At 27.6% G+C, this 27360-nt stretch overlaps 1 protein-coding gene across 6 annotated transcripts in view; it reads right to left on the bottom strand.

Moving 5' to 3' along the window:
- LOC123264978 (broad-complex core protein isoforms 1/2/3/4/5) overlaps nt 1–27360 on the bottom strand; it is a 45044-nt gene that overhangs the window by 1237 nt on the left and 16447 nt on the right. For 2 of the 6 annotated variants that reach the window (XM_044728538.1, XM_044728546.1), the window contains 3 exons: nt 26572–27157; nt 25060–25119; nt 14923–15706 (listed from right to left, as the gene is read on the bottom strand). In XM_044728538.1, the coding sequence (XP_044584473.1) occupies nt 14949–15706; nt 25060–25119; nt 26572–27157 (1404 nt within the window). In that variant the 3' untranslated portion in view covers nt 14923–14948. Of the gene's footprint in view, nt 1–12310; nt 13001–14920; nt 15707–25059; nt 25120–26571; nt 27158–27360 lie in introns of those variants that run through there. The other 4 variants (XM_044728571.1, XM_044728560.1, XM_044728554.1 and 1 more) reach the window with 4 other exon arrangements.

The raw sequence follows: 27360 nt of genomic DNA, 5'->3' as shown, positions 1-27360 counted from the left end.
AACAATAACTCGTATAGAATATAAGAAAATACTTAGTAATAGTGTTAATCATGCTCTAATAGAATGACAGTTTCATGTTATTAGTACTAATGTAAATGGACATTTACGTCAGTGTCAGGTCATGCAGCAGTTAAACAACTGTAATGAAAATATTATTAAGTACATGCAACATCAAACATTGAAAGCAATGAGTCGTAAAGCATATGGTTAATAAAGTGAAAAATGTAACGAAATAAACAACCAATAAATAATAAATAAATTACATAATAATAAACATAATAAAATATTAATAATAATAAAGTAAGATACGGTGAAGGATTGGTTAGTTGTGAAGAGCCTGAAGCATTTAGTCCGATAGAAAAATAAAAGCCCTGCTTTCCTAGTCAGATAATACCAAGTATTAAATCTGCTTCTCTACCTAATTTTTTTTTTTTTCCCGTATCCATTCATACCCCATTTTATATATTTCTTCAACAATATATGTATAAGTAGAATAGTATTTATTTATTTATTGATTAGAAAGTCCTTTTTCATTCTCCGTCACAAAATTTATGACTTATTAACCCATTCATGCATTAAAAAATCCACTTTTTAGTTAATTAACAAAAGATAGACAAACTGAGGTTCAATAGAATTCCAATAAAATAAAAAAAAAATATTTAAAAGAGATGTTTGACTTGAAAAAAAAAATCTTTATTTTAAAATCGCGAGTGAATAAAGATAACCGAGTGGGTTAGTCGTGCATGCATGTCCTACTAAAATTTACATAATAATAATAATTATAATAAAAAGAAAAACAAGGATTAAGATTAACATTAAAAAAAATTAGGAGAAAGGATTTTTGGCATTATCAAGGATTTAAATATTTTTAATACATAATATGTACATAAACGAAAAAACGAGTAGCCAAAAGAAAAATAAAGAAAAGTTAAGTAAAGTAAAAAAAAAATAATAATAAAAATAAATAAATAAAAGATTAGAGGGAGAACTAAAGACCGAATTGTTAAATTTGGATGGTAGTACGTGGCCCTACCTTATCTAAACCTTCAAAAGAACTTAATGTCAATGTCGCCAGGTCTGCTCTTATGATAGGTATAGATATGAGTCATCAGGGAGTTACGCGAGCAGTATACTCGCTCGCAGATGACACATCGGTACTCCTCTTGTCGTTCAGCGTGCTTGTCGGCAACGTGGCGCTTTAGTGATGCTTTACTGCACAGCACCTTGCCACACAGTTGGCAGGTGAAGAGCTTCTTGGGCGACGGCGTGTTCAGCGAGTTCAAGGTCAGCCCTGGCATCGAGGCGAGCACTGAAACACAACAATGCACCTCATGCAGCACACCCCACACTTACCTACACCAAGTCTAACATCTCTTTATAATCTTTAAAAATCTTTACTTTTACTCTCTTTTTAAAAACTACTCTCTTACTTAAATATCTCTCTCTCTCTCTCTCTCTAACAGTCCCCTCCTCTAACGCATTTAACTAATTAATCCTTATTAATCATTATGATAAAATTTATCAATTATCATTTTTTATTTCTATGCAAAGTAGGTCCTTAGAGAAACATTACAACTTTTTTTTACTCTACTGTAAATAAAAAAAGTTATTAAAATTTAAAACTTTAAACTTTACCCACTTGACAATAATAAAAATAATGACAATAATTTTTCCGAGGAATTTATTTGTTCTTTAAAAACTAAAACTCAAAGGCTTGGAAAAAGTGAAAATGCTCGTTTTGATGAGCTTCACAACGATACGAATTAAATGGCGATAAGTATGAGCGGGTCATTTATTCTTAAAAGTTATTGTTTGATGGGTCTAGTCTAGTCCGGTCGAGGGCTTAAAAACTTCAAGGATTGAAGGATGGCGCTACGCTATCTAACAACTATTATAACTATACTAAAGTTTGTCTCATTCTCTCTTGCATTCTCGTCTCTTTCTTTCACCTCTTTAGATGTTATTATAACAATAATGATAACAATATTATTATTTAACATTTCTGTATTATATTGACTGTTCTAGACCGAGGGATCGAATAGAAGAGAGCTGGGGGCGTTCGGGTGTATAATATAAAATATAAGAAAAGAGAGAGTAAGCACCGCTGAAAGTACTGGATGATGGATATTATATATATATATATATAACCATTAATTTTCATTGAAAATTACTCTTTGTCCAACTTATTCTTACTCGAGTTGTGTCTCGTTAAACTTGAAGCTAAAAAGTCCGCTCTACTTCTGCTATCACAAGGAACTAAGTCAACGAGGGGTTATAAGTATTTATACTTATATACGCTTTTACAATTTACATAAAGACCACTGCGACGTGATATTTATTATGAGGATCTTCAGTTCTGGTGAATAAGGTAAGGAACATTTTTTTTTAACTTAAAAAAATTATGGCTGCTCATAATCACGCCCGAGTCAAAACATAATTAAAGTAAATCACAAGAAATTATATTCATTTAAAGAAAATAATAATAATAAAAAAGATAAAGTAACAAAAAAAATGAACAGAAAAACTTATAACCGGGGGATGCAGAATAAGACGCATATTGTTGAAAATACTTTCAATTCTTTTGATAACAAAAAAAAAAGTCACGGTGTTTTGTTTGAATAAGGGTTAACATATGACACTGAGCATTCTGGAAGACATTTAAAGCATGCAGTTCGCGTTACAATGTAACCCGCAACGTTTTGTCGTATTCTAAAATCTCTTGCATCTCTATTGTTACTTGTTGTATTAATTTACGTAAATTCAAATGTTTTATCTCTATTATAAATACATAAATATCTAGATTTTTATTCTATTGTGTGGATATATAAAAATTAAAAAAAAAAAAAAGAGTGTTTATAACGGGCTATAGAAATATATATTTCATAGAAAATAATAAACGTCTGGATCTGGTGGACTGTTGCATTGAATATAAAAACGAGAATCTTATTGTTAACAAAAAGACATCGCGAGCTGAGAATTGAAATAAGAATTAAGCGTGAGGAGGAGAGCTCAAGTCTTCGCAGTTCAAATAAATCTTTTTCTTCAAATACTCATTAAAAATATTTAAATAGAGCTTTAATTTATATTGTAATTTTGCTCTATACAAATAAAAAATGGCTCAATTTGCACTGCGATTACTTGAATTTATATCAAAACTGTTTCGTTCGAAAAAATAAAGAAAGAAATTTTTTTTTTTTTATTGACTCGTCAGGAATTAATGGCTCAGTATTTTAACAACACATTAACAGTAAACCCTATTGGAAGAATTCAAACTGACTTACCTTGCAGCTGAAATTATTTTACTTAGTTTAAAATCCATGATATAAGCTTAAGTCTATGAAAATATTACAGTTATTTCATTGATATTTTCTAATTAATAAATTATTGATCGTTGATCAATTATTGAGCGTTTTCGATAGGATGTGATAGGTTAAATTATCTTAAAAATAAATAAAGATGTAGAAAAATAAATAAATAAAAAAAAAACAAAATTATTAAATCAAACAGTACATTTTGCATCATACAAAAATGAAAATATATTAAAATGCATCTTATATAGTTCAAATAATTAAAAATAGAAATAATAATATTAAATGATTGTAATAATCGTAATCAATAATAAATATATAACCAAAACACCTCGGAAAATAACAAATAATAAGTATAAGCAAAATAAAGTAACTGTCTTTTCGATTTTTTCTATAATTATCAGTTACACTTAATGAATGCGCGATTATTTTCTAGTTTTAATTTAGCGCACTTTTATTAATATATTAATTTTTTTCGCCACCAAGTCTTAATTTTTTATATAATTTTTTTAAAATTAGTATTTCTTCATTTAAATAAACCTTCACTCGCGCAGGTACTAATGTTTTGTCTGCATTTTATAGAATAAATGATAATATTGAATAAAGTTATTGTTATTATTAATAATAGGATGATTATCAAATTATTTACGTCATACGAATGAAATTGGCGATAACGATATAATATAATAATAATAATAGAATAATAAGTTGTAAATTATTAAGTATAATCTTTAAACGTAGGGCTATAAGCTATTGTGAAAAATTGGCTATTGTATTATTATAAAACCTGTATGGTTATTATTACTATTACATAATTTATTGATTAATTAATAAATGTGGGGGAAACAAAAGCAATGTGTATGTATGTGTATACTTTATAAATCTATTCGTTTATAAATATTTCAATAATAATTACCGTGAAAAATAATCGTAATAATTAGATATTAATTATAATGTTAATAAATGATGATGATGATGATGTTTATAGTGATAATAATAGCAAGCAATCACGTCTATTTTGAATTCAAGTAACTGATTGTTGTTATTGTATTCAATTTTTTTTTTTTTTTTTTTTTTTTTTTTTTTTTTTTGTGACAATGACATAATTATTTGTAATTTATTCAAGTGTTTTATGGCTCGATTATTTTGAATTTTTTGCAGACTCTGTCATTTTTTGTTTATCATATTTTTCTATTTTTTCGTAACTAATTGCACAACTCCACTCCCATTTTTAACTCGGACCCTAACTCCGTTTATTTTAAAACCGCCATTTTAAAACTTAATCATTAGGTACTTTTAATTAGCAAGTTTGGTAACATCAGTCAAATTAGTGAAAAAAATCAGTCCAATAAAATTGACTAATTAAAAAAAAACAACTTATCAATTTATAAATAAATCAATCAAATCAGTCGAATTGCGTCACAGCAAATAACTTGTGACAATCTTTGTGCCAATTTACAGTCCAAGGCAATTAAATTATTGGCGACCCATTTTAAAAATAATTTTTTTTTTTAATTTCAGTCTTTTCAATAACAAAATAGAAGCCATTGTATTTAACTTTCCTTTCTCTCTTTTAAATTAAATATATATTTTTATTTTCTTTAATGTCATATTGTCTAGACAAAGAGTTCATTTATATTTAAAATTAAATGCAAGATTTGCTATTCTTTCGCGCGAGATAATTTAATGGTCGACGATATTAAATGTAACCGAAATTTCGTAACTACAAAATAACAATCTTTTTCTGACGTGTTCGTTTCAGTTATAAACTTATCTCTCGCGTAACAAAAATTAATAATAATAATAATAATAATAATAATAATAATAATAATGGTCATACAAAAAATAATAATAATATTAATAATAAAAATAAAAATCAAATAAAAATCTACAAATATAAATTGTATATATGCAATTAAATATTAAAGAATCAATTTATATTAATTTCATTAATAATTTATTATTTTTATAAGTCTGTCATTCATACACAATGAATGACAAATATCCGCGTATTTGGCAATTTTCTTATATTTTTTACAGTAGTCACAAGTCAATTTATTGAATAAACTACTATTTTTACTTTTAAATTTATCAATTTAAATAATTATCAATATCAGTTCTTTATCATCCGTTTCAACTACTATAAAACGTTTTTTTTTTTTTTTTTAATTTAATTTAAATTAATTTTTTCGACATTATTTACCATTTTCTCTCAATTTAAAGCTTCATCCTCTCGTGACTCCGAATTTACAGTCTCAAACATTCAAATCTGTTTCTTACTAAATTAACTTTATAAATTCATATTTGCACCTGCTGACCAGCACATACTTTCAAGTGCTACAGTGTTATGTCCAAGTCCACTAAATTCTCATTCTTTAATTTATAATTTCCAAAAGTATGTGCTAGTCATAATCCAACATACTCTAAATAATTCTTCCATTATGATAATCGGTAATAATATAAATAAATCTATCATAGCCTACCTATAGATGAAGTGTGTTCGAGCGTGAGAAAGTGTTTGTTATTCGGTAATTATTTATTATTTATTCTGATTATTAATTAACTGTCTGTTTACTTCAATCGGTGTGTTATGAGTAGTTCGATATTGTAGTCTGTAAAATATAATGTAATATGCAATAATTATTAAATATATATTTGAGATAATATACGTAGATTTGTATCATATATACCGAGTAGAGTACAACGTTCTTACGTCAGGCTGTTACACAAATAAAAGTTAAACCATATAACCGAGATACGAATCAAGAGCTGTCGGTTTTTCCGGTACATCAGAGCCTCCCTTATTAACCGTTCAGTACTTATACTAATGATATTGATTTTTAGTGTTTGTATATTTTTACCGAATTTGGTTAAAATAACCGGCGTGAAGAGTCAAATTGCGGCTAGATTTTTTTAAATAATTTACAATGAATTATTTTTTAATTGCAGTGTTAAAAATATCTTGCATAGTTATACTGATTAATTACAGAAGACTCTGGAGTGTCTTATGAAAATCCTACTAAAATATATGTCTATATATGTACTCTATATACGTACTGTAGCTATTATTTATTTAGATGCATATGTTTGTTTTTTTTTTTTTTTGCGTGGACTTAAAATGTGATTTGTTTTATTAGCAATTTTTAGTGTGCAGTATTGTAAACCCGACTATGCTATGCTTATTTTAATAAGTTGAAAAAAAATATTTTCTGAGTAAAAAAAACTGGGTTGAAAAATATTTTTATCACGGAAATGTAAAAAAGTTTTGAGTCAACGATCAGAGAAATAAACATATGAAGTATAATAATTAAAATAGTATTAATAGTAATAATAATAATAATAATAATAATAATAATATATAAAATAGTAACTAAAAATATGAATTATCAAGGTACGGCGTAATAAAACCGGGATCGTTACTAAAAATTAACGCATCTATAAAAGGTACCCCATTTTAAAGCATGTTTTTTGTGTTTGTGTATGGAATGAATATAATATATATATATTAAAATATTTATATATTAATAAAATAAAATATATATATTATAATTAAATAATTAATTAATTAATTCCAATCACTAATCGCGAAGTAATCGCTGATTTATACATAAGTCAGGGACTGTCATTCAATCCGCGAAAATTAAGTCGATGATAATAATAATAATAATAATTTTAAATAAATAAAATTTCTAATCAATCGTAATAAAATTCTGTTTTCTAAATTAAAAAAAAAAAAATAATAAATTTATCTCGAGTCTTGTAAGTCAATTTGTTACTTTTTATCATTTTCATTTTTTTTTTTTTTTTTACAGTCTTTTAATATGTAAATGTCTCTTCCTAAAGTTAGTTGGACGATAAGCGTTAATACTAAACGCTTGTATTTAAATTATTTAGTTTTTTGTTCATTCAATTAAATCCTAACTAACGAGTTCGCATGGGAAATCCGATTTACACCTTCTCTTTCCCCCAACACACACTCAGTCGCGTAATTATAATAATCATTCAATTTACTTTAATAATGCCTATCAACAATAATAATAGACACAAGTATACACGAGTAAAAATAATTAAATACAAATAAATATAGTAATATTTAATCAATAATCATCCAATAAATAATTTCATGCCATTATTTTCATTTTATATACAGCTTGAAACAATTTACATATGAATAATTACAATTATTAATTAATCTTATTATAATAATAATCATCATTATATTTACTGTTATTTATTATCATTATAATTATTACTTTATATTTTCTTTTCATGTATATTCATTTATATATATAATTATTTTTACTCATTAATTTATATATTGCAATTTACCATTTACATTTTCTATCACAAATAAATTTTAACAATAATTATTGACACATTTTATTTTAAATTGGGCAGCTTGTCCATTAGTGCTTCGAATTTCCCGGAACGTTCTCATTCAAAAGCTCTGTACTTTTTTTGGAAGCACTGGACATTATTCCCTTATTTCCTTTTTTTTTTTTTTTTACTAAATTAGTTTTATAAATTTATTTATAAACCGAAAATAAAATAACGATAGAAAAGTAATCGATCTAGAATCTAATAAAAAATATTAGATGAAATTCGGTTGGTTTAGTTATTTATAGTCTCTGTTGATAATAAATAAGTAGACTCGTTTTATTTCTGTCTACGATGGTAGATACTCTTGTGATTATTTAAGCTGTTCAACGTTCTAAACACTTTATTACACATGACGCATAATGCACTGTTGAGTGGCTGAAAGTGCTGCTGTTCTTTATGACGTTTTAATGTTAGCTTTGTTGATAATGTTTTTCCACACACATCACAAGTATAACATATACCTGGTGGTAATAAATTATTGTGTAATGGATGTGATAATCGCATTGCTAATATTGCTGATGGTGGACCTTCGCGTTCATCATCATCATTATCATCATCATCATCATAATTATTGTTAATATTATTATTATTAAAAAATAATTATCATTATTATTAATATTATAAATATCAAAATAAAGCATTCATTTAAATGTAAAGTAAAAAAATTTTTGATAAATTCATAACAAAATGCAAATTATTTGAAGATCATTTAAAGATTAGTATTGATAAAAATTTCCCAATAATTAACGTATAAAAAAAAAATAAATTCAGTTAAATAATAATTATATTTTGTTGCAAATGCATTGAAATAAAAATGATATTTTAAATATATATTGCAAGCAAAAATAGTAAACAAAGTATACAAATATATTTACAGTGAAAATAAAATAAAACCAAGCACCGTTACATTGATCCCAATTTAAAAAAAAAATATATCCGTTACGAACCAATTGACGTGGAGGAGGCGGACACACAGAGAGAGGCCACGTGTGGATGGACCCCCAGCGCATAATCCGTTCATGAAGGTAGTAGTAGGTACACACAGAACAATGACGAACCAGAGCACGTATAGCCGAGCGAGCGGGACCGGGAACAAACAAGAACAAAGATACGACTGCCATTAATATTGTGGACACATTAGTAACGATACTAGTTATTTTTTTATACAGAGGACATTCGTGGGTGCCGGGTGAATAAAAAATAGAAAAAAAAAAAAAAAAACAGAAAAAAAAAAGATTAAATAAATAATTGGGAATAAAGGGGTTAATGAAAGAGTTTTGTGGTAATTTTGCAAGGTAATTGGCTAGTTTTCTCATACTTTTGCTATGATACTTTCTTTTTAAAAATTATTTTTGTTTATTCTCATTTAATTGGGTTTTAGAATTTATTGTAACACTCCTCTGCTATTATTTTTTTACTCGTATAACGACATCGGCTTAGCTGACACTCAGGTGCGGTGGTTGGTAGTGGTAATAATGGTGGTGGTAATCAATCCAAAGTACTGATAGAAACAAGGCTCGGGGCTCTGGTTTGTCATTGATCATGGTAATGTGACTCGTGTCAGCGATAACCAAACACTCTTGGGAGACACGCGCGTGTAATTATTGTTATTGTTTTTTATTTTTAATATTATTGCTATTTTTTTAAATTATTATTATTATTATTACTACTATAGTGGTTATTATAATCATTATTGTAGTTATTATTGGTATGCAAGTGCCCATTTATAGTAATTAATAATTTCTGTTGTATTTCGTCTTTGAAATGAAAATAACAAAAGAGAATAAAATGAGGGTGAGAATACAAATGAATTTTTTTCATGGGGAATTAAAATAAATGAAGTTTTTAAAGGAAAAAGTAAGAATTAGAGACAATTAAATGCCAGTAATTAGACTATTTCTACTGCTATTGCAGTGAGTATAGCAGAGGAAGTAGACTGAAAACTCTAAAGAGAATACAACAGAAAGTTTTTGGGCAATTGCGAATAAGTTAAACTTTCGTTACCGACGGCAAACTTGTAGACAGAAAGCAGAATATTCGAAATGAATAATTAAGTTTTCTTCCAACATACCATTTTCAATGCCTCCCAGGGTGCGGATCAGTCTAATGAGGAAAATTATATTTTGAGGCTTTATTTTAGTACTGGATTATAGATAAATATTTGACTTCTGCCCTATCTGTTTGTCTTTATTTTAAATTAATAACTAAGTATTAATAATTAATTGCAAAAACACCAACGCCCAACTATTGATCGTGGATTTTAATTTTATAATTAAATAAAATACATTTTATTTACAAAAGAAAAGAAATAATCATTTTTGTTTATTTATTTATTTTTTTTTTGTTTTTTGTATAAATAATAACGTATAACGCGAATACAATGGAAATACATTACCCTGGACCCCCAAAAAATTGCGAATTATTTTATTCAATATTTTTATCATTAATAATTATTAGTAATAAAAAATATATTATGTCTTAAAACTCAGGTATACAAATGTTTGTTTGTTTGTTTGTTTCTTTTTTTTTCTTTTTAATATTTATATTTACATTGGCAATTGTTTATTGTATTGCCATTTGCTTAATATCATTTTTTATCTATTTAGTTTGTTGTTTAAAATGTATATATGTTCTAACGATCAGGTATTTACAGTTATTTACTTTAACGACTGCTATTGCGCTATCTATTGCATTTTATTTTATGATAACTATTATTTTTAATCTCACAAGTATTACAGTGGATTTATATTATATTATTATATTATATAATATATTAATCAATGAATTCTCTGTGATTCATTTATTTATTTTAACTAATGAATTATTATCAATTATTATATATGTACTTGAACTTATTTATTTGAACCATTTTTAAGTACTTAACAAACTGAAATGCATATCACATATTTAGATTTTTTAAAATAATAATATTAATTGCAAAGAACAAATATTTATTGAGTTGATTTATCACGTTAATTTTTAAACTCCGATAAATCGATAAAATTATTTATTGTTATTGTTAATAAAATTCAGAATAAAATATATATATTAATTATTTATTTATTTCGCAAGTGCAAAAATATATTTAGAAGAAAAATATAAATTAATAAACTAATTATTTAATTATTAAAGTGAATTTAAAAATAAAGCCATTAAAAAATTGCCTCTAGTGATGACTTAAAACAAAAACTATCATTAATTATTAATTCAAAAAAATATATTAATATTTAATCTTTAACAGTATAAACTATAAATAATTTAGTTTAAAAATAAATTAAGCATCTATTGTTTTAAAAACAAATATAATTAAAATTTATCTTTTCAACGATTAAGAAGTTACGCGTTCTATTAAAAGCCTCGACTTTACTACAATCATACACTGATAAAAATTTTAGCTTGACTCAAGAGCAAAAATCTTGAACCAAGAACACCAATTGGAAGAAAATGAATTTTTTGAGCCAAGAATCTATCTTGACTCAAGAATTTTTCCTCTTGGCTCAAGAAATTCGTTTTCTTCCAATTGGTGTTCTTGGTTCAAGATTTTTGCTCTTGAGTCAAGTTAAAATTTTTATCAGTGTAAAAAAATATTACAAGATCAATAGTGTCCCCCTGAAAATGTCGCCATTTTGCTGAAACTTTCTTCCAAAGATAAGAAGAGAATTTACTGAAATAAAATCACCGGTAAACTAATTTTTAAAAAAATAGTTGAAAGTTCATCCGTAGATTTACAAATTTGACCGATTGAATTGTTAATGATCGTAGTATTTAGGTACATGATATCTTGAATGTTAAATTATTGAAACGACTAAAATTATATGTGAATCATTTTGTAAAATTAGGTTGCAGGTGAACGAAGATTTCAAATCATTTATAATAGATTAAAATATCTTGAAATAACTTTAATTCACATCATGTTGGATTGAATATTGAATAGTATATAAATATTATATTACAATACCAATACCCGTATAAAGATACCTCAACAGTCAACCTATATCTGTCTATTGTAAGCTTGCGAATAAGAAGTAAGTGATCACCCGACATGACAGTTGTTTTATTAAATAATTAAAAATCTCTATCATTTATATTTGAATTATTTCCATTCATACTTTTAATATATATCTATTACTTTGTCATTCTGTTTAGTTATTTCTGTGTGAATCTATTTTGGTAACTTTTTGGATCAATAATAATAATTATAATAATAATATTAATTATTAATTTATACACTGAGATAAGCGATCAGTTATTGTTAACTGTCAATTAATATTCATTTTTAAATAATTAATCATGTTTTACTAAAATAATATCTCAATACTCGCTATCTCTAAAGTAAATGTGATAATTTTTTAACTTAAAAAAGTATAATATCATTAAATTATAAGAAGAAAATAAATTTTTATTTAAATTAAAATTATAAATAAATTGAATGTTTTATTTTGCCCAAATACTGGGACATAGCCAACTACTGAGAACATTTACCTTATTATTTATAAACTAAAAATGTTTGAAAAAAAAAAAAAAAAAAAAAAAAAAAAAAAAAAAAATAATTTATTTACTTAAAAATATTTTTCTAAAAACTAAAATATAAAGTAAGATTTATTAACATTAAATAAACTCTTTTCTCAGTGTACGTTGCGGTTTGTTTTCTTTAACGATGCAAATTAAAAATAAAAAATAAAAAACGATTGCAATCTCCCGATTAACTTCATATTCAACACAACTGCGGAACACAACTCTCGATATTGAATAATAATAATAAAAATAAAATAAAGGTAAAGACTCTCAATCCAAGGCACAAAAATGGTTTTTTTTTTTGCTTTTTTGCATATTTTTTCTGAATAAATCGTTGATTATCTCATTTTCAAAACATCGAACCAAATAAGGACGAAATAAAAATGAAATTATATTAGAGCGTGTTAATCCCGCGTGAATTTAAAGTTTTAGGCGGTCTAATAATAATAATCAGCCCATTCGCGAATGCTGATGCTGAGGCTGCTGATGAGAATAAGATTTCTCTTGGATTTCTCTCTCACGCTGCTGCTGCAACTGCAGCTGTTGCTGTTGGTGCTGATGCTCTTCGTCTTTTCGCTGCTGCTCGATCTTCCCGTGCTGCCTGTGATAGATGCTCTTGTGATTCCTCAGACTGTTGAGACTCGAGTAAACCCGCTTGCAGATGTTACAGATAGGCTCCTTGCTCGGCCGGGTGTGCACGTTCTGTATGTGCCGCTTCAACCGCGTTAGGGAGGTCAGGTTTTTGTTGCAAGGCTCACATCGAAACTCATCGGTCGCGCTGCTGCCAGCCAACAGACCTGGCGGCAGAACCAGACACAGGGTTACTTTTTTTGGTTTCAGTTTGATTTGATTTTGGTTGACTCTATTCTATTTTTTAGCTTATTCATGGCACAATTTTTTAGCGCCAATTTTCGATTTTTACTTTTAGCTTTATTTGATTTATATTAGATTTTATTAGAGGCGCACACTTATCCTCCTCGTCTCAAATGCGTCACATAAAAACATCATCATCCGAGGCTCTATTTATTTAGTTTCTAAATCGTCTGCGCCTCGCGTTTTATTTTTTTTTCTTTAATTTTATTTTACCAGTTTATTGACTCGTGCCTTTCGATTAATAATAGGCCACACCATCACCACGACAAGCCGTGCCAGAATTTTTACACTGCTTTGTATTCTTATTTATTACTTATTATTCTTTTAAGTTGATGCAATCTATGATTAAGTTACAAAATTTTTTTTTCGTTAATTTTATATTGAATAGACTCTATTTTTTGTTCATTATTCACACTATGTTCTCATACAACTGGAATTAATTTTTTTTTTTAGAATAATTAAACTCTAATTTTATGGTAAAATTCAATTCAATAAATACAAAAAATTATCAATTATAATTTACAAAGCAAATGATTCTTTTATTTAACAGTTATAACGGTTTTTGAGAACTATCTTTTCATTTATATTATCAATTAATTATTTAAAAATGGAAAATTTAATGATAAAAAATAGAAAAAAAATTTTTTTTTTAATGGTGAAAATAGATGAGAAAAAATGAAAGACAAAAACCGTTATTAATAAGTGTTAAAAATAAAATAGTTATTAAGAACATAGGCAATAAAAAAATAGAGTCGTTGATTGGGTGATATTTTAGCGCATAGTAGAAGTAAAAGCAATAATAATCCAAGAAGTCCAGCGATCAATTGAGGGCGATGGCGTTAGTGTTTAAAACAACACCCGATGAATTCATTTCCATATTTATTATAATAATAGTAATAGTAATAATAATAATAACAACAATAAATAACTATATCATTACTTGCATTATAATTAAATTACTAATTACTGATGCATATTATTTACAGCAAAAATAGTTCCATAGACTTAACGCAGATACAGATTATTATATAATAATACTCATAATAATAATAATAATATTAACAATAAATAACCATAATAATAATAACATATATATATGTATATACAAGTGCAATTTGTTTTGATGAATTGATGCAATGAAGCGAGTAGTTTGAGGTATGATGTGGATTATATAGCAGTCTTGTGATACTGTCGTACTTTATTATTATCGATATATACTCATATAAATAAAAACCCACCTATCACTCACCCGCGAGTTATCAATATTCATAGCAAAAAAAAAAAAAAACAAACAAACAAACAAACTAATCTCCAAATAATCGCCATATTTTTATAAAGCACGTTCTATTTACTTGATGTAATATATTTTTAACGAAACAAGCCCATAGTTTATTTTAATTATCACTTTATTATTCACATCAACAGCTGAGTATGCAGTTGATACATATTATTGTTTTCCATGTAATGTAAAAATTATTATTTCAGATTTAACTACATAGACATATATTAAACGGTATAATATATTCGACATAACGCAGCAGCAGCAAAAGAACAACATAAACATAGTGTTATAATTAATTATCATTGTTTTCTGTCATTTATAATTATTCATTAAAAATAATAAAAAAACAAGCCTGTCTTCAAATAATACAGGTGCTAGTATTTATATATATATATATATATATATATATATATATATATATATATATATATATATATATATATATAATTTTATCACGTGATAATACTTGTTAGTCTTAAATACTTGAATTAATATTTTTTTTTTTTTTTGGTATTTCATCACTCGTTTAAATTAAATCAACAGTCCTCAGTTTTTTCTTAAATTTTTAAAAATTATTATTATTATTATTATTAATAAGTAGTTTCACGTTCTTTACGTGCATGATACTGGCTTTTATGACTAATGAGACTGTTTCTCGACTTGTAATTTCTGCCACATTGGTCACAAGTAAGTGACTGTGGTACATAAAAATGGGTGTCTGCAAGATGTCTTTGCAATGACCAAGTTCTCGAGAACATTTTACGGCAAAATGTACAGTAAGCACCTGCACTGGTACTTCCGCTTCCACTCGGAGCGATTCCACTGCTGGTACCAGCGCGATGTGAAATTTTCATTTCATTGTCACTCTTGCGACTACCAGTCATCATCGCACTAAAATCTTTTAGCTTTGGCGAACTGACAGATCCTTCTTCCATCAATGTCTCACAAGGAATACTGTCAATATTAAAGGCGTAATCCTGGTGAAAATGGCACGGATTTATGACTGCGGATAGCGGCGATGAACAAGAAGAGTCCTTGTGCGCCAGGTTGTTATCTATTTTGTCCAATAAGTACGAGGGCGAGTTGACGAGCGTCTGAGTCTCATGGCGAATCTTAGGTGACACAGACTCCGTTTTAAATGCCATTTGTGCGTCAATGTCGTCAAGTAGTTCGATAATTGGCAATTCGGTGGCCGTCTGCACGCCTCGATAAGTACTCACCGGCGCTCGGCTCGCGGGCTTCATTTCATCATCATCATCATTATTATCACGATCATCATCATCCCCTTGGCTTTCGCACGTTGCCGTGGCGGACTGCCAGCCCCCGTCCTCCCCGGTAACCTCCCGGTCTGCAACCAAAGAGGAGGGGGGGCTCAGTCCATCCGTATTTTTTTAAATCGCATATTTTTAATGTTTATTTTATTGTTTGTTTGTCTTATAAAAATGATTTGGTATAGGATCATGGATTAAAATGACTGATGTGTATATTTATATATGGCGTGATAATGATTTTATTGAGATAAGTTTTATTTTCATTCAAATTTAAAAAAACATTAATGATGGTTCATAATTTTATTTTTTCTATTTTTGTAAATGAGAAAGAAAAATTTCAATATGTAATACTCAACTCTACTAATAACAGATTTATAATGAACGATACACTTAAATATAGATCACTCGTTAATTATTGTACCGGTTGCAATTTACAGATATCAATTGAAAATATAATTGTAACAATTAAATTTAATTTAATTACCATTAACAAATAGTACAACAGTATTCACGCTTTTTAAAATTCATGCTATTGAAAACAAGACAAATAAATTTATTAATTTACTAACTATATCGTTACCATAATTATTGTTATTATTAGCTTCTTTATTAGCAATTAAACTGTATGCAATTAATTTTAATTAAAATTTATCCGACTCAACTAAATAAATGTATCGTGTATTGAAACAATAAAACAATACGTTATTGTCTGTAACTTTTAACTTATTTAAAAAAAAAAATTATCCATCAGTTAATATTGTAGTTATTAAAATAATTATTTGAAATAGCAATTCAGTACAAACGATTGTTTTAAAAAATCATATGAATTTTAAGCGCAGAATAATAATAAAAATATACTTTAATTATTTAAAAGTTTGCTTGAGACAAGAGAACTAAAGTAAAAGACTATTGTTTTTATTATTTATGTATCTACATATAAGAATGACAGGAGATAAATTCACTGCTCATAAAAGTCTGTGTAACGCCTGTACAGATGGGATGTCAATACAACGGAAACCCTTCGAGCCGGTGGTAGTTCTTTGCGGGATTTAACCCAGCTGGTTACCTTAGCAACGGTCTACCCCGCTAAAACCTTCGCTCTCGCGAGAGCCAACTACACTAGTCTATAGGAGAATAGGGAGTAGTAAAGGGAGAGATCCTGTTGGTAAAGTAAAGAGTGTAGCAGGTGAGGAGACTACGGTTCAGGAGGAATCAAGAGTGTGGGGATAAAAAGAGAAGAGAAGGCACTGAGAATGAGGGTAAAAAGACTGAGACTGAGACTGAGACTGAGGTATTGAGGAGTCTGAGGGGAAATATATGTATATATATAAATAAATACAACTACCACTACGATGCGTATTATTCTTAATAACCCTGGCGTAGCTACGTATTATGACTGATGTTGACTCTCTGAGCGCGGAGCCAGCTTCGCGAGACGATCAATAGGCCAACTCGTTCAACGAGCAAAAATGTATAAGGGGTCGCTATCATAAACTTATACCACTACTATTACTATTACTACAACTACCTAGCTCAGTTATATTATGAACCCTACTACTCTTTCTCTTACTCTTACTGTCTACAGCACAGTAGACCTTCTACCTTCTACCTACCAACCCCCTGCTATACATGGTTTATATACACGTGAGATATATTTCAGATAAAAAGAGTAATACCGTGGAATATAAACGCGATATGAGAGCGTAAGTGTGTAAGAGACGCAGAGAGGAAGAGTCTGGATGATGGAGAAAATTGTAGAGATGAAAAATGAAGTGTAAGCACCTGCTGGCGTTACAATGTCTCGGTTTAACGATAAGCACGTGTCGCTAACTCTATCTCTAGTCGGAAGGGTGCTCATTTTTTATTTTCCGTCATTTGATAATGCCAATTAAAATAATCATCACTGATTATTATTCGTCACAATCCAGAATAAAAGTTACTCAGTAGTTATTATTATTGATTGATTTATTTTTGTTTAGATTATAATCTTTAGAAATTTCTTTTTCAAGCTATTGAGAGATACTTAATTGGCGACATTTACTGTCGAAATATTCTAGGTAATAAATTTAAACTCATTATTTATTATTTATCATTTATTATTAACATTTCAAAGATGACGAAAAGTGATTGTATTAAATTGACCCAATTCAGCGATAGTTAAAATAAATAATAAAATAAAATTGACTTTTGGTCAAAGGATATGTCACTGTAAGAGAATTTTTTTTTATTTTTAATTTCAAGAGATTGGTAATGATGATAATAATAGAGTTTTTTAAATTAAAGTCGTTTAATATTGACAAAGAAGCATAGTTAATCATCGATTGAGATCAGTAGTAGACTGAAATCATAATCGGCAATATGTTTTATTTTAAAAAAAATTATTTATAATGATTAAGGAGGAAAAAATATAACTTTGATAAAATATTAAGGCAATAAAACACTTGAGTTAGATAAGAAAAAATGTATAAATCAGTAGCTTTCTTTGTTGGATGACTTTTTCTATAAATTATGTATTGCTCTTGTTTGCACGTACACTTACTTAAAAATAATCTCCCAGATCGTTTTTTTTTAATTTATTTTTTCTTTTTTTAATAATAATTAATATTGTTATTATATATTGTTTTAAGGTCACCTAAAGTTCATTATCGATAAAAAATGATTGAAAATAAAAACATAAAGCTAGACTTGGGCGTTACTGATAAATGGCTACATACTAGAGATAAAAATTCGGTTGGATTCGCGAATTTGATATCAACACTTTCATTCGACCTTGATAATTTTCGTTCGCCATTTTAATTACGCTAATAAAAAAAATATTAATAAATAAATAAATAAATAAAACATTCAAGGAGCCTAAAACGTTGACGTTTATCTGAATATTCAAGGCAAAAAGAATTAACGCGATAAATTATTTTATGACCTCGTAGAATTAATAATTTCGGCGAAATTATGTGTAATGTGTAATAAAAAATAAATATTAAATTAAGATCGTGCACTTGGGAATAATTTCTATTTAATATGAATATAAATATAAATATGAATGTCTTTATATGGTAAATGTATGCGTTAGCAATAATCAAACATGTTGCACAAGTGTGTCGCGACTTGGCCCTGTGTTGCTAAAAAGTCTGCGGAACATTTCTATTCAAGTGAATACACATTCATACACTTTAAATCACGATTTACTCCGCTAGATGTCGGCATTTAACTCTCTAACAACATTATGGAATCTCGGTCGTGTTTGCAGTGATGGTATTTCCGTTCAACACGCAGCTTGATAAAAATAATTAAAAATAACAGAAAAAAAAAATAATTCACTTACGACATCCCAACAAAAAAAAATCGCGACCTAAATAAATTGATTATGGAATGGCAAACTAAATTTTCGGTTCTCCGAGGTCAGATTCTCTTAAATAATCATTCCAGTCTATCTTTTTATAAACATATATACACATTGTTTTTATTTTATTTTTAAATTTCCTCTATCTGTACTCGTAGTTTAACAGTTTAAAAATTTACATGCCTTTGAAATAATTTTCCGATTCGATGAATAATTAAACTAAATATTTCCGAGCACCCGAAGTTTGAACAGCGATTAATTAATCAGTTGCCAAGTTATTTTTAATTTATTTCAGGAACTAAAATTTTTTAATGACCTCCTGTCTACGTTTTACAAATGACCGGCAGCAGACTAATTAATTGATAAAATTATCGAGGTTTTCACCGTCTTCAATAGACTTTCAATAAATGTATCGATGAATAATAAATTTTTAGAACGTAATTTTACTTTGTGTAAAATGAAGAAAAAAATAAAAAGAAAAATTTCGTAATCGATACAATTACAATTTATGTTATAAAGACAACCTTGGAATATCTTTCACAGTATTGAACACATTTGCGAATATACAGGTGACGTAATTTTAAGTGTAAACACGGATATTTCACTTGAGACATTTAGTGATCGTAACAATACCCAAATATGTCACATTAAAGAGGCTTTAACTATTTAAGACATTGCTGTGACGCAAAAGTTAAATAATTAAATGTAAGCTAAATATAAAATGACTCTCTATTGAATTTTACGTCAATCAAACTTACTAATAATTGATTTTAATAATATTATTTAAATCAAACAAACAAATATACTTTGTTTCATTTATTTTCTTTTAACAAATACAAATTCAGACCATGAGCAGATAAAATTTGTGGTTTTATTCGCTATTAAACTGGTGTTGAATAAATAATTAAAAAAAAAAATAAACATTGTCTTTTTTTGTACATTTTTAGTTGCGACAGTCGCGAAATAAATATTTGTTAAAAATATTGCATCAGGAGATAGCAATGCAGTTCTTTTAAAATATATATACGTAAACATATATTAAGTAGTTCGTTTTAAAAAAAACCACGTGCTATTTTTACTTGACCACGATTTTTTTAAAGCACACAAATGTGAGTATGAGTGTGAGCATTAATACGCAAAAAAATAGAAAAATAAAAAAAGTATAAATTGGCAGTGAACACGCCCCAATCGTTGACGAAAAATAATCTATTAAAGTGACTAGTAACATAATGTTTGAAAACAAACTTTACTAAAATAAAAAAAAAAGTGTCCAAGAGTACGGATCGTTTAATAATTTATACTTAATAAATTTTTTTTTATTTAGTCAGAGTACAAATAATTGCGATTAGTCTCTCATAACTGAGATAACGAATTTTTGACAAAGTAAGCAATAATTAATTAAGTATAATGCGATTAATTAATAAATAAAAAAAAAAAAAAAAAAAAAAAAGTAGGTAAATATTTGATACAGATACTAGACGTTGTTTATTTAAATAAAAATTTAAGTCATTCTTGACCTCAATGCAATCAGAGCAAAAATTTTTTTAGGCCAAACAAATGCCGACACGATGCTTTTTATTGATATTATTAATCGTGATACTAAATTTATTAATATGGTAATTTTGTATGTGTGTTTTTTAATATTTTATAGCTAGTGAACATCGACAATGTAAATGTAAAAAATGGGTTCATCAATGCGTCATACGGCTAACACTAATTTTTCAGTACATATTCCAAGGCTGTCTTAAGTCAACGCCATTGCCATATGCACACAGCCTGTTAATATATTATATAGATGTATATGTATATTTAAAAAAAGTATAAAACGTTTTTAAGATGAAGAATAAGGAGAAGAGGCAAAAATGCTAAACCTATCGAACAAAGAAAAGCGCATCCGGCCTGACACTTTGTAACGAGAGACTTTAGTCTATTTTTTTTTTTATATCGGCGATATTATTTTACATTATTAATTATTATTATTATTATTAATTTAATAATTTAATATAAGAGTTGTCTATTCGCTCTAATTCGTGTCTCCCTCTGTTAAAGTATAATCTTTATCGGTTATATTGGTTTATAAATTTTTTGCGTAACCACATTACGCGTTAAGGATGATAAAAAATGAATATATATTAAATGAATATAATATATAAAGTGGTTGGGCTTATTGAAGAGAAACGCTGCTGTATATAATGAATAGGAGAAAATAAAAAATTAATGTACGGATATATATATTTATATGTACGTATATATTTCACGCCTCAGAAGCATTTATTTCTGTCAGATAACGTCAAAGAGTGTATCGCGCTGAGCCGTGCTCTATTTTTGCAGAGGTTGCAGAGGTTTCGGAGGATTTGAAATGCCAGAGAGCGAATAGATAAATTTCTTTAAGAGCAAGACGTCCTAAGTGTGTGAGCTGTAAGTGGAAAATAAAAAAAATTGCAATGAATCTAAAGACTGAAAAAATTACTTTTAAGTAAAATAATATATGTTTAATTATTCGGAATAATAGATAAAAATCCTAAATATATATATTGCGTGCGCTGTATTTCGATATAATAGACGAGTGTTGGCGAAAAATAATCAAGATAACGAATAGAGAACGACAACCTTTGATATCGCGTTTGAAATTTGCCAAATATCTGACTGATAAAATTTCTTTGTCAATTCTATTAATCACCAAGCTAAAGTCTACAGTTATTATATGTTTATATATTGTTTTTATATCGCCTATATTTATTTAAATATTTAATATTATTTTATTATTTTTTTTTTTGTTTAATGAAATCACCGAATCGTATAATGGACGAATGTTAAAAAAGAATGACGTACCAAGGCCATGGTATTTTTATTTACGGGCCAATGTTTAGTTGGCAACGTTCAATGCAGATATAGACAGACCTTGAATTTCGCGGATAACATCTGCTGTCTTATCAACGCCCCTTGATAACTTTAGCAGTACTAACCTAGCATAAGCCAGGCGTTCAAATATTAATCGACGGGCCAGACCGCACCTGAATTTACACAGTGTCTCGAAATATGACGCTACTTTTTTTATTACTTCGTTTTATTAATAAAATTATCTCAACTTTCTTAACTTCATAGAAAAATTTATTCTTTACTCGGTAAAAAAATTTTTTTTTACTTTAAATTATTATTTTAATAAAAATAATAATAATAATAAATAATTATTATTATTATTTGTTCTTAAATAGATTAAAAGAATAAATTTTTTTCTTTATCATTTAGTAAATGTATATCAGCAAAAAGTGATCTAAAAACCTTGGTCGTAAAATCGCATTAAGAAATGGCGTTATTATGTAAACAGAATAAAGAGAGTATGCACGGTGTCATCTCGTGATTATACCATTTCACCAACAGACTTGTCGTTATCTCGCCTAAATTATCACTCAAGTTACGCGAGACACTCATATCCCACAATAAACGGCCATAAATTAACCACTAAATTCTCTAAATAATTAATCAAACGCTCGAATTCAGTTTCATCATCCAGACTCAGCCTTCTATTTATAGTAATGATAATCATAACAACAATAATAATAATAATAAAAAGATAGCCACAATAGCAATAAAATTAGTAAAAATTTAAAAAGGAAACTTTTTATAAAGGAGTTATTTCACGCATTTAATCTTATCCTTTTTACGATCTTCGTTATCTTAGTTGTGATAATAAATATTATCCAAGTTAAGAAACAATAATAATAACAATAATAATAATAATATTTTTGTTAATAATAATTATTTAAAAAAAAATTAGTGTTTTGCGTAGACACAGTACACGCCATAAAATAAAGATTTAGGGTAATACCCATTAGCATTTTTTAACAGATCAAGTTATAATAATAAATCACTTGAGTAGGTGAAAAATAAAAAAATAACAACATTGTTGATAACTAAGACCTATCACATCCTTTTTACGCTTATAATAAAAAAATATTCCCGGCGGTTTTATCGTAATCATAATAAATAATAAAGACTTAAGACTTATTTTTATATATTTAATTTAACATTTATAAATAACTAAATAATAAAAAGCGTAGCCATTAAATTCCTAACGTTTCAATAAATAAATTTTAATTATAATAATAATAATAATATGTATAAAATATATATACATATATATATATATATATATATATATATATATATATATATATATATATATATATATATATATATATATATATATGTGTGAATTGACTAGTTAAATGCGATTAAACGGCCCTGACTTACCAATTGCGCGAAAGCATTTAAATCTATCACCTTCGGTAAATTAAACAGTAATGACTACAAACATTTATACAAAACTGACATAGTGTGAATGTACAGTACGAATACACGATACGATTGATTAAAAGTCACTGTCATAACTATTGTGCTATTAATTACTAATAGTATATTTTATATAATTAATAATTAATAGCAAATAAAATAATAACTGTTTTGTTTTTTTTAAAAGCGACGATTTTAATTATTATAATATTAATAATAATAATGTTGGATATGTTTGATGTCAATGAGTATGGAATGTCAGCCTACCGTTTAGCTACACGTTTTTTTTTAGTATTATATGAATTTTTATTTATAAAAATACTTTTACTGGATTCATGTTTTCAATTTGTTCTTTCTTTCTTTCTTTTTTTTCCTTCTTTCTTTCTTTCTTTCTTTCTTTCTTTCTCTTTAACGGTCATGTGTCATAGAGGTGACGTTCATAACGGTCAATATATTGTACAGTGATGCCAAACTCTTCATTCATTTGTTCATTTCTTGGTCAATTAACGCCAATTGGTATGATAACGCGAACTTGGTGGTTCAATGTCGATTTGGGGTTTGTATTCGCAACACCCGATAAGATTTTTCCAATAGCTTACATATTTTGTGGATTTGGTTATTATTTATGAATTGTCTTGTTTCGTTATATTACTTAATTTTATTAAATTTAAAAATTTTTTATCAAGTACGTTTAGATTAATTTTTTTTTCTGGGTCTAGATAAATATTTATTCAATTTTTTTTTTGTTTAACGACCTTGATCACGATTTTAAATTTCACTCATTTTTAATTAACACTCGTGAGATAAAAAATTTAATTTCACTGTGATTTTGATAAGCCGAAATATTTATAAGTAATTATTGTTATTTTATATATTTATTAATAGTGATATGTCGTCACGTCACCACCAAGTTAATTTATAATCATATAATCACAATGATAATAATAAGTAATAATAAAATGATTAATTTTGTAATAAATTTTTGTACTATAATAATGAATTTTAATGAAATGCGATGTCATGATACTTGTTAATGAAATAATATTCATATACAAGAATAGAAAAATGATGATATCGATGATTGATTTGGAAACGCATGCCAATTAAGAGAAAATTTAATTTTACAAGCAGACAGTAGTGCTTTATTCACCGCAACCAATTATTAAAAATATAATAATTAAATTAATAATTTAAAAAAAAATTTTGTAGTCGTTTTTATAAAAAAAATTTGTTTTCATATAATATATATATATATATAAAAAAATAATTTATTTTTTAGTTTGATATAACTGCACAAGTCGTAGTGACCATCAGACCGAACCATTAAACAATAATTAATAACGACAGGTGAATTTACTATTTAATTATACTGAATAATTATTACTTTAATCTAACCTGTCGTGCAGTACAGTGGATATCAATTAAGAGAGTAAAATAATTTTTATTTATTTATACTTTAATTTATTAAAAATAGTGTAGCGAGGAGTGCCCTTGGAAAAAATCAAAAGAATGCAACTAACTTTTTTTATTGCTTGATATACTTGTACGTATATATCTGATATTTATATTTATACTGATATTGATACTGATATTTTTGTATACTTTTAATTCATTTATATCATTTATGTAACAATAAACGTTTTTGTTAACCGTCGTAACCTCGATGTGACACACGTAATAACGAGGAGGAAAAGTAATACTAAAATAGTATATATTTTTTCGCTACACCCTTGCTAAATAATATTCTTGTGATTTTATAGGGCAATGAAATAAGATAATTAAATAGGTGGTTCTTACCTTGTGAAGTCCCAGCTAAATCCGGCGTCTGTAATCCATGGCTTAACCCTGAAAATTTAACTGTCGTTAAACGTAGAGACCTTGACTCTTGCTTAGATTTTTAAACAGGGGCCTGTACGCAATTTCGCAATCACAATTAAACTTTATTTTATTTTAAATAATAATTATACTAACACATACGTCAGTCGTGTCAAATGATTCAATTTTTATCTGGAGACACTAATATAATAGATGATAATTTTTTTTTTTCTTCTTTCAGTCGTTATTTATTTATTTTTTAATTATTTACGAGTTTTTATCAATGGCTAGTGGAACTTTTGGAGGAACGCGAGTCCGACTATTATATTATATTAAGAATATCCGCTTACTTAAAAAAATACTCGTTAGAATAAAGAATGGCTTTATTGTATTACTATACTGGTTTACGACGTTATTTATCAAAGCGACACTGTTTAGTTATTTTGTCAATGCTTTTTTTTTTCTACGTCCTCGTCAGTTGCAATGTGATACTACTCGAGTTGTTTAGAATCTAATTTATTTATTTTAACTCTCAAGACTATCAAGGAAAAAATTAAACTGTAATATTCACTCGGATTCCGGTTAATTTTTATAGTTTCAAACAGTAAAGCGGACATCGGGGTGGCAAAAATATAAATATTACAGAACTTAATGTAGAAAGTATAAAAGCCACAATTTATAATTTAATATCCAAAATAAGTGATTAGTAGCTGTCACTATAGTAAATAACGACGCTTTCATCTTAAAAAATTACAGTTTCAAACAGTAAAAATTGCCATTTCAATATATAGTCCATATTATGAGGAGAAGGGGAACTCAGATGAAAGAGAAGGGGGTCTCACTCTGGGAGAATTTAACATTTGAAACAGTAAAAATTATACTTTTAAAATATACATTTTACCAATCCAAGCAAGTCAATAATTACAGTTTGATTTTTAGCGTTGCGTTTAAAATTTACCATTTTACTTTATAAATATTGACGTTGCTTGTATTAGAAATTAACTAACTTTATTTTATACTTTTTACATATCATAAGATCATTTTTTAGGTACGAAATGATAAATATCAAAGTCTGAATTCTTAATTATTATACTTAAACATTTTAGACATTTACATAGCGAATATTACTGTTTGAAATAGTATTTTCTTCCATGTAAAGAGTCAATTGTAACGTTTAAATGGTAAATATTATAAAGTAAATAGTAAAATCACGATTTTACTGTTTATATAAAATGATCATTTTTAGCAGTTGATCATTACTTGTTATAAATCGACTGTTATTTATTACAGTTTACTTTTTTCCGTGCAATTGTACTAAAAATAAAAAATAATAACTCTAAAGTAAAAAATTTTTTCTCGCATTAAAAATAATAAAAAAATTTTTTCCATCATATTAGTAACTCAAAAAATAACAAACAAAAAAAAAATAAAATCATAAATTGGTCTGTGCGTAAAGGCCAAAATAAAAGATACTAAAAAGTAAAATAAACTCACCTGATAGCGGATTGTGATCGGTAGTAAGAGCAGCCATACTGAAATTAAAACTTCCAGGCGTAGATGTGAACAATTTGCTATCGGGTAAATAGTTTGGCGTTGAAGGATGTTCCGGTTCGTGGTCATGTTCATTACTACTCGCAGAAGCTGGTGGCCGGTCAGAGGCCGCGGCTCCGGAGTCTGAAGAGTCCTCGTTGTGGCCACCGGTACCGCCGTTTCCTCCGGTCAATTCCAGGGGCTCGCACTTAATGTTGTCCTCTATGCGGCTGTTTTCGTCATGCAAACCATTGCCCTCGACTTTCGCTGACAAATGGTTCTTTACCATTGAAAAATCCGTGGGCGTCGCGTCGTTGTTGTTGAGCGGTGGTGAAGGTACTCGGGAACGCTTTATAGAGTCATCATGCTCATCAGGTGTACGCCTCTCGTTCCTACGTATTTGTGCGCGTCGCAACAACTGCTGTACTGTTGTTGGTGTCGGGGTGTGTGGAGTTGGTGGAGAACCACCACGTGGGAAACCCTCGTCCGACAACTTATCATGGGGTGGTACATGATTTGTGCGTGCTGCTAATGCACGCACTTGTGATAACTGGATTTAACAGAACAAACAGTCAAAATAATATCCCAAATGAATTTTTTTTTTACTCTACTAATAAATTTTTATTTGTTATTTTATTTTTGTATAAAAAAATTGCATTATATTGAAAAATAAACCAAATTTAATTATTTTTATCACTTTCTGCTTGACCTATGACAATCTCGAGAATTTTAGCGATTAAAGGGGGCAGGATC

The sequence above is a fragment of the Cotesia glomerata genome, linkage group LG1, assembly GCF_020080835.1.
Source record: "Cotesia glomerata isolate CgM1 linkage group LG1, MPM_Cglom_v2.3, whole genome shotgun sequence".
Lineage (NCBI taxonomy): Eukaryota > Metazoa > Arthropoda > Insecta > Hymenoptera > Braconidae > Cotesia > Cotesia glomerata.
Note: the sequence above shows the minus strand (reverse complement) of the source record. Positions and strands in the feature narration are given on the sequence as shown.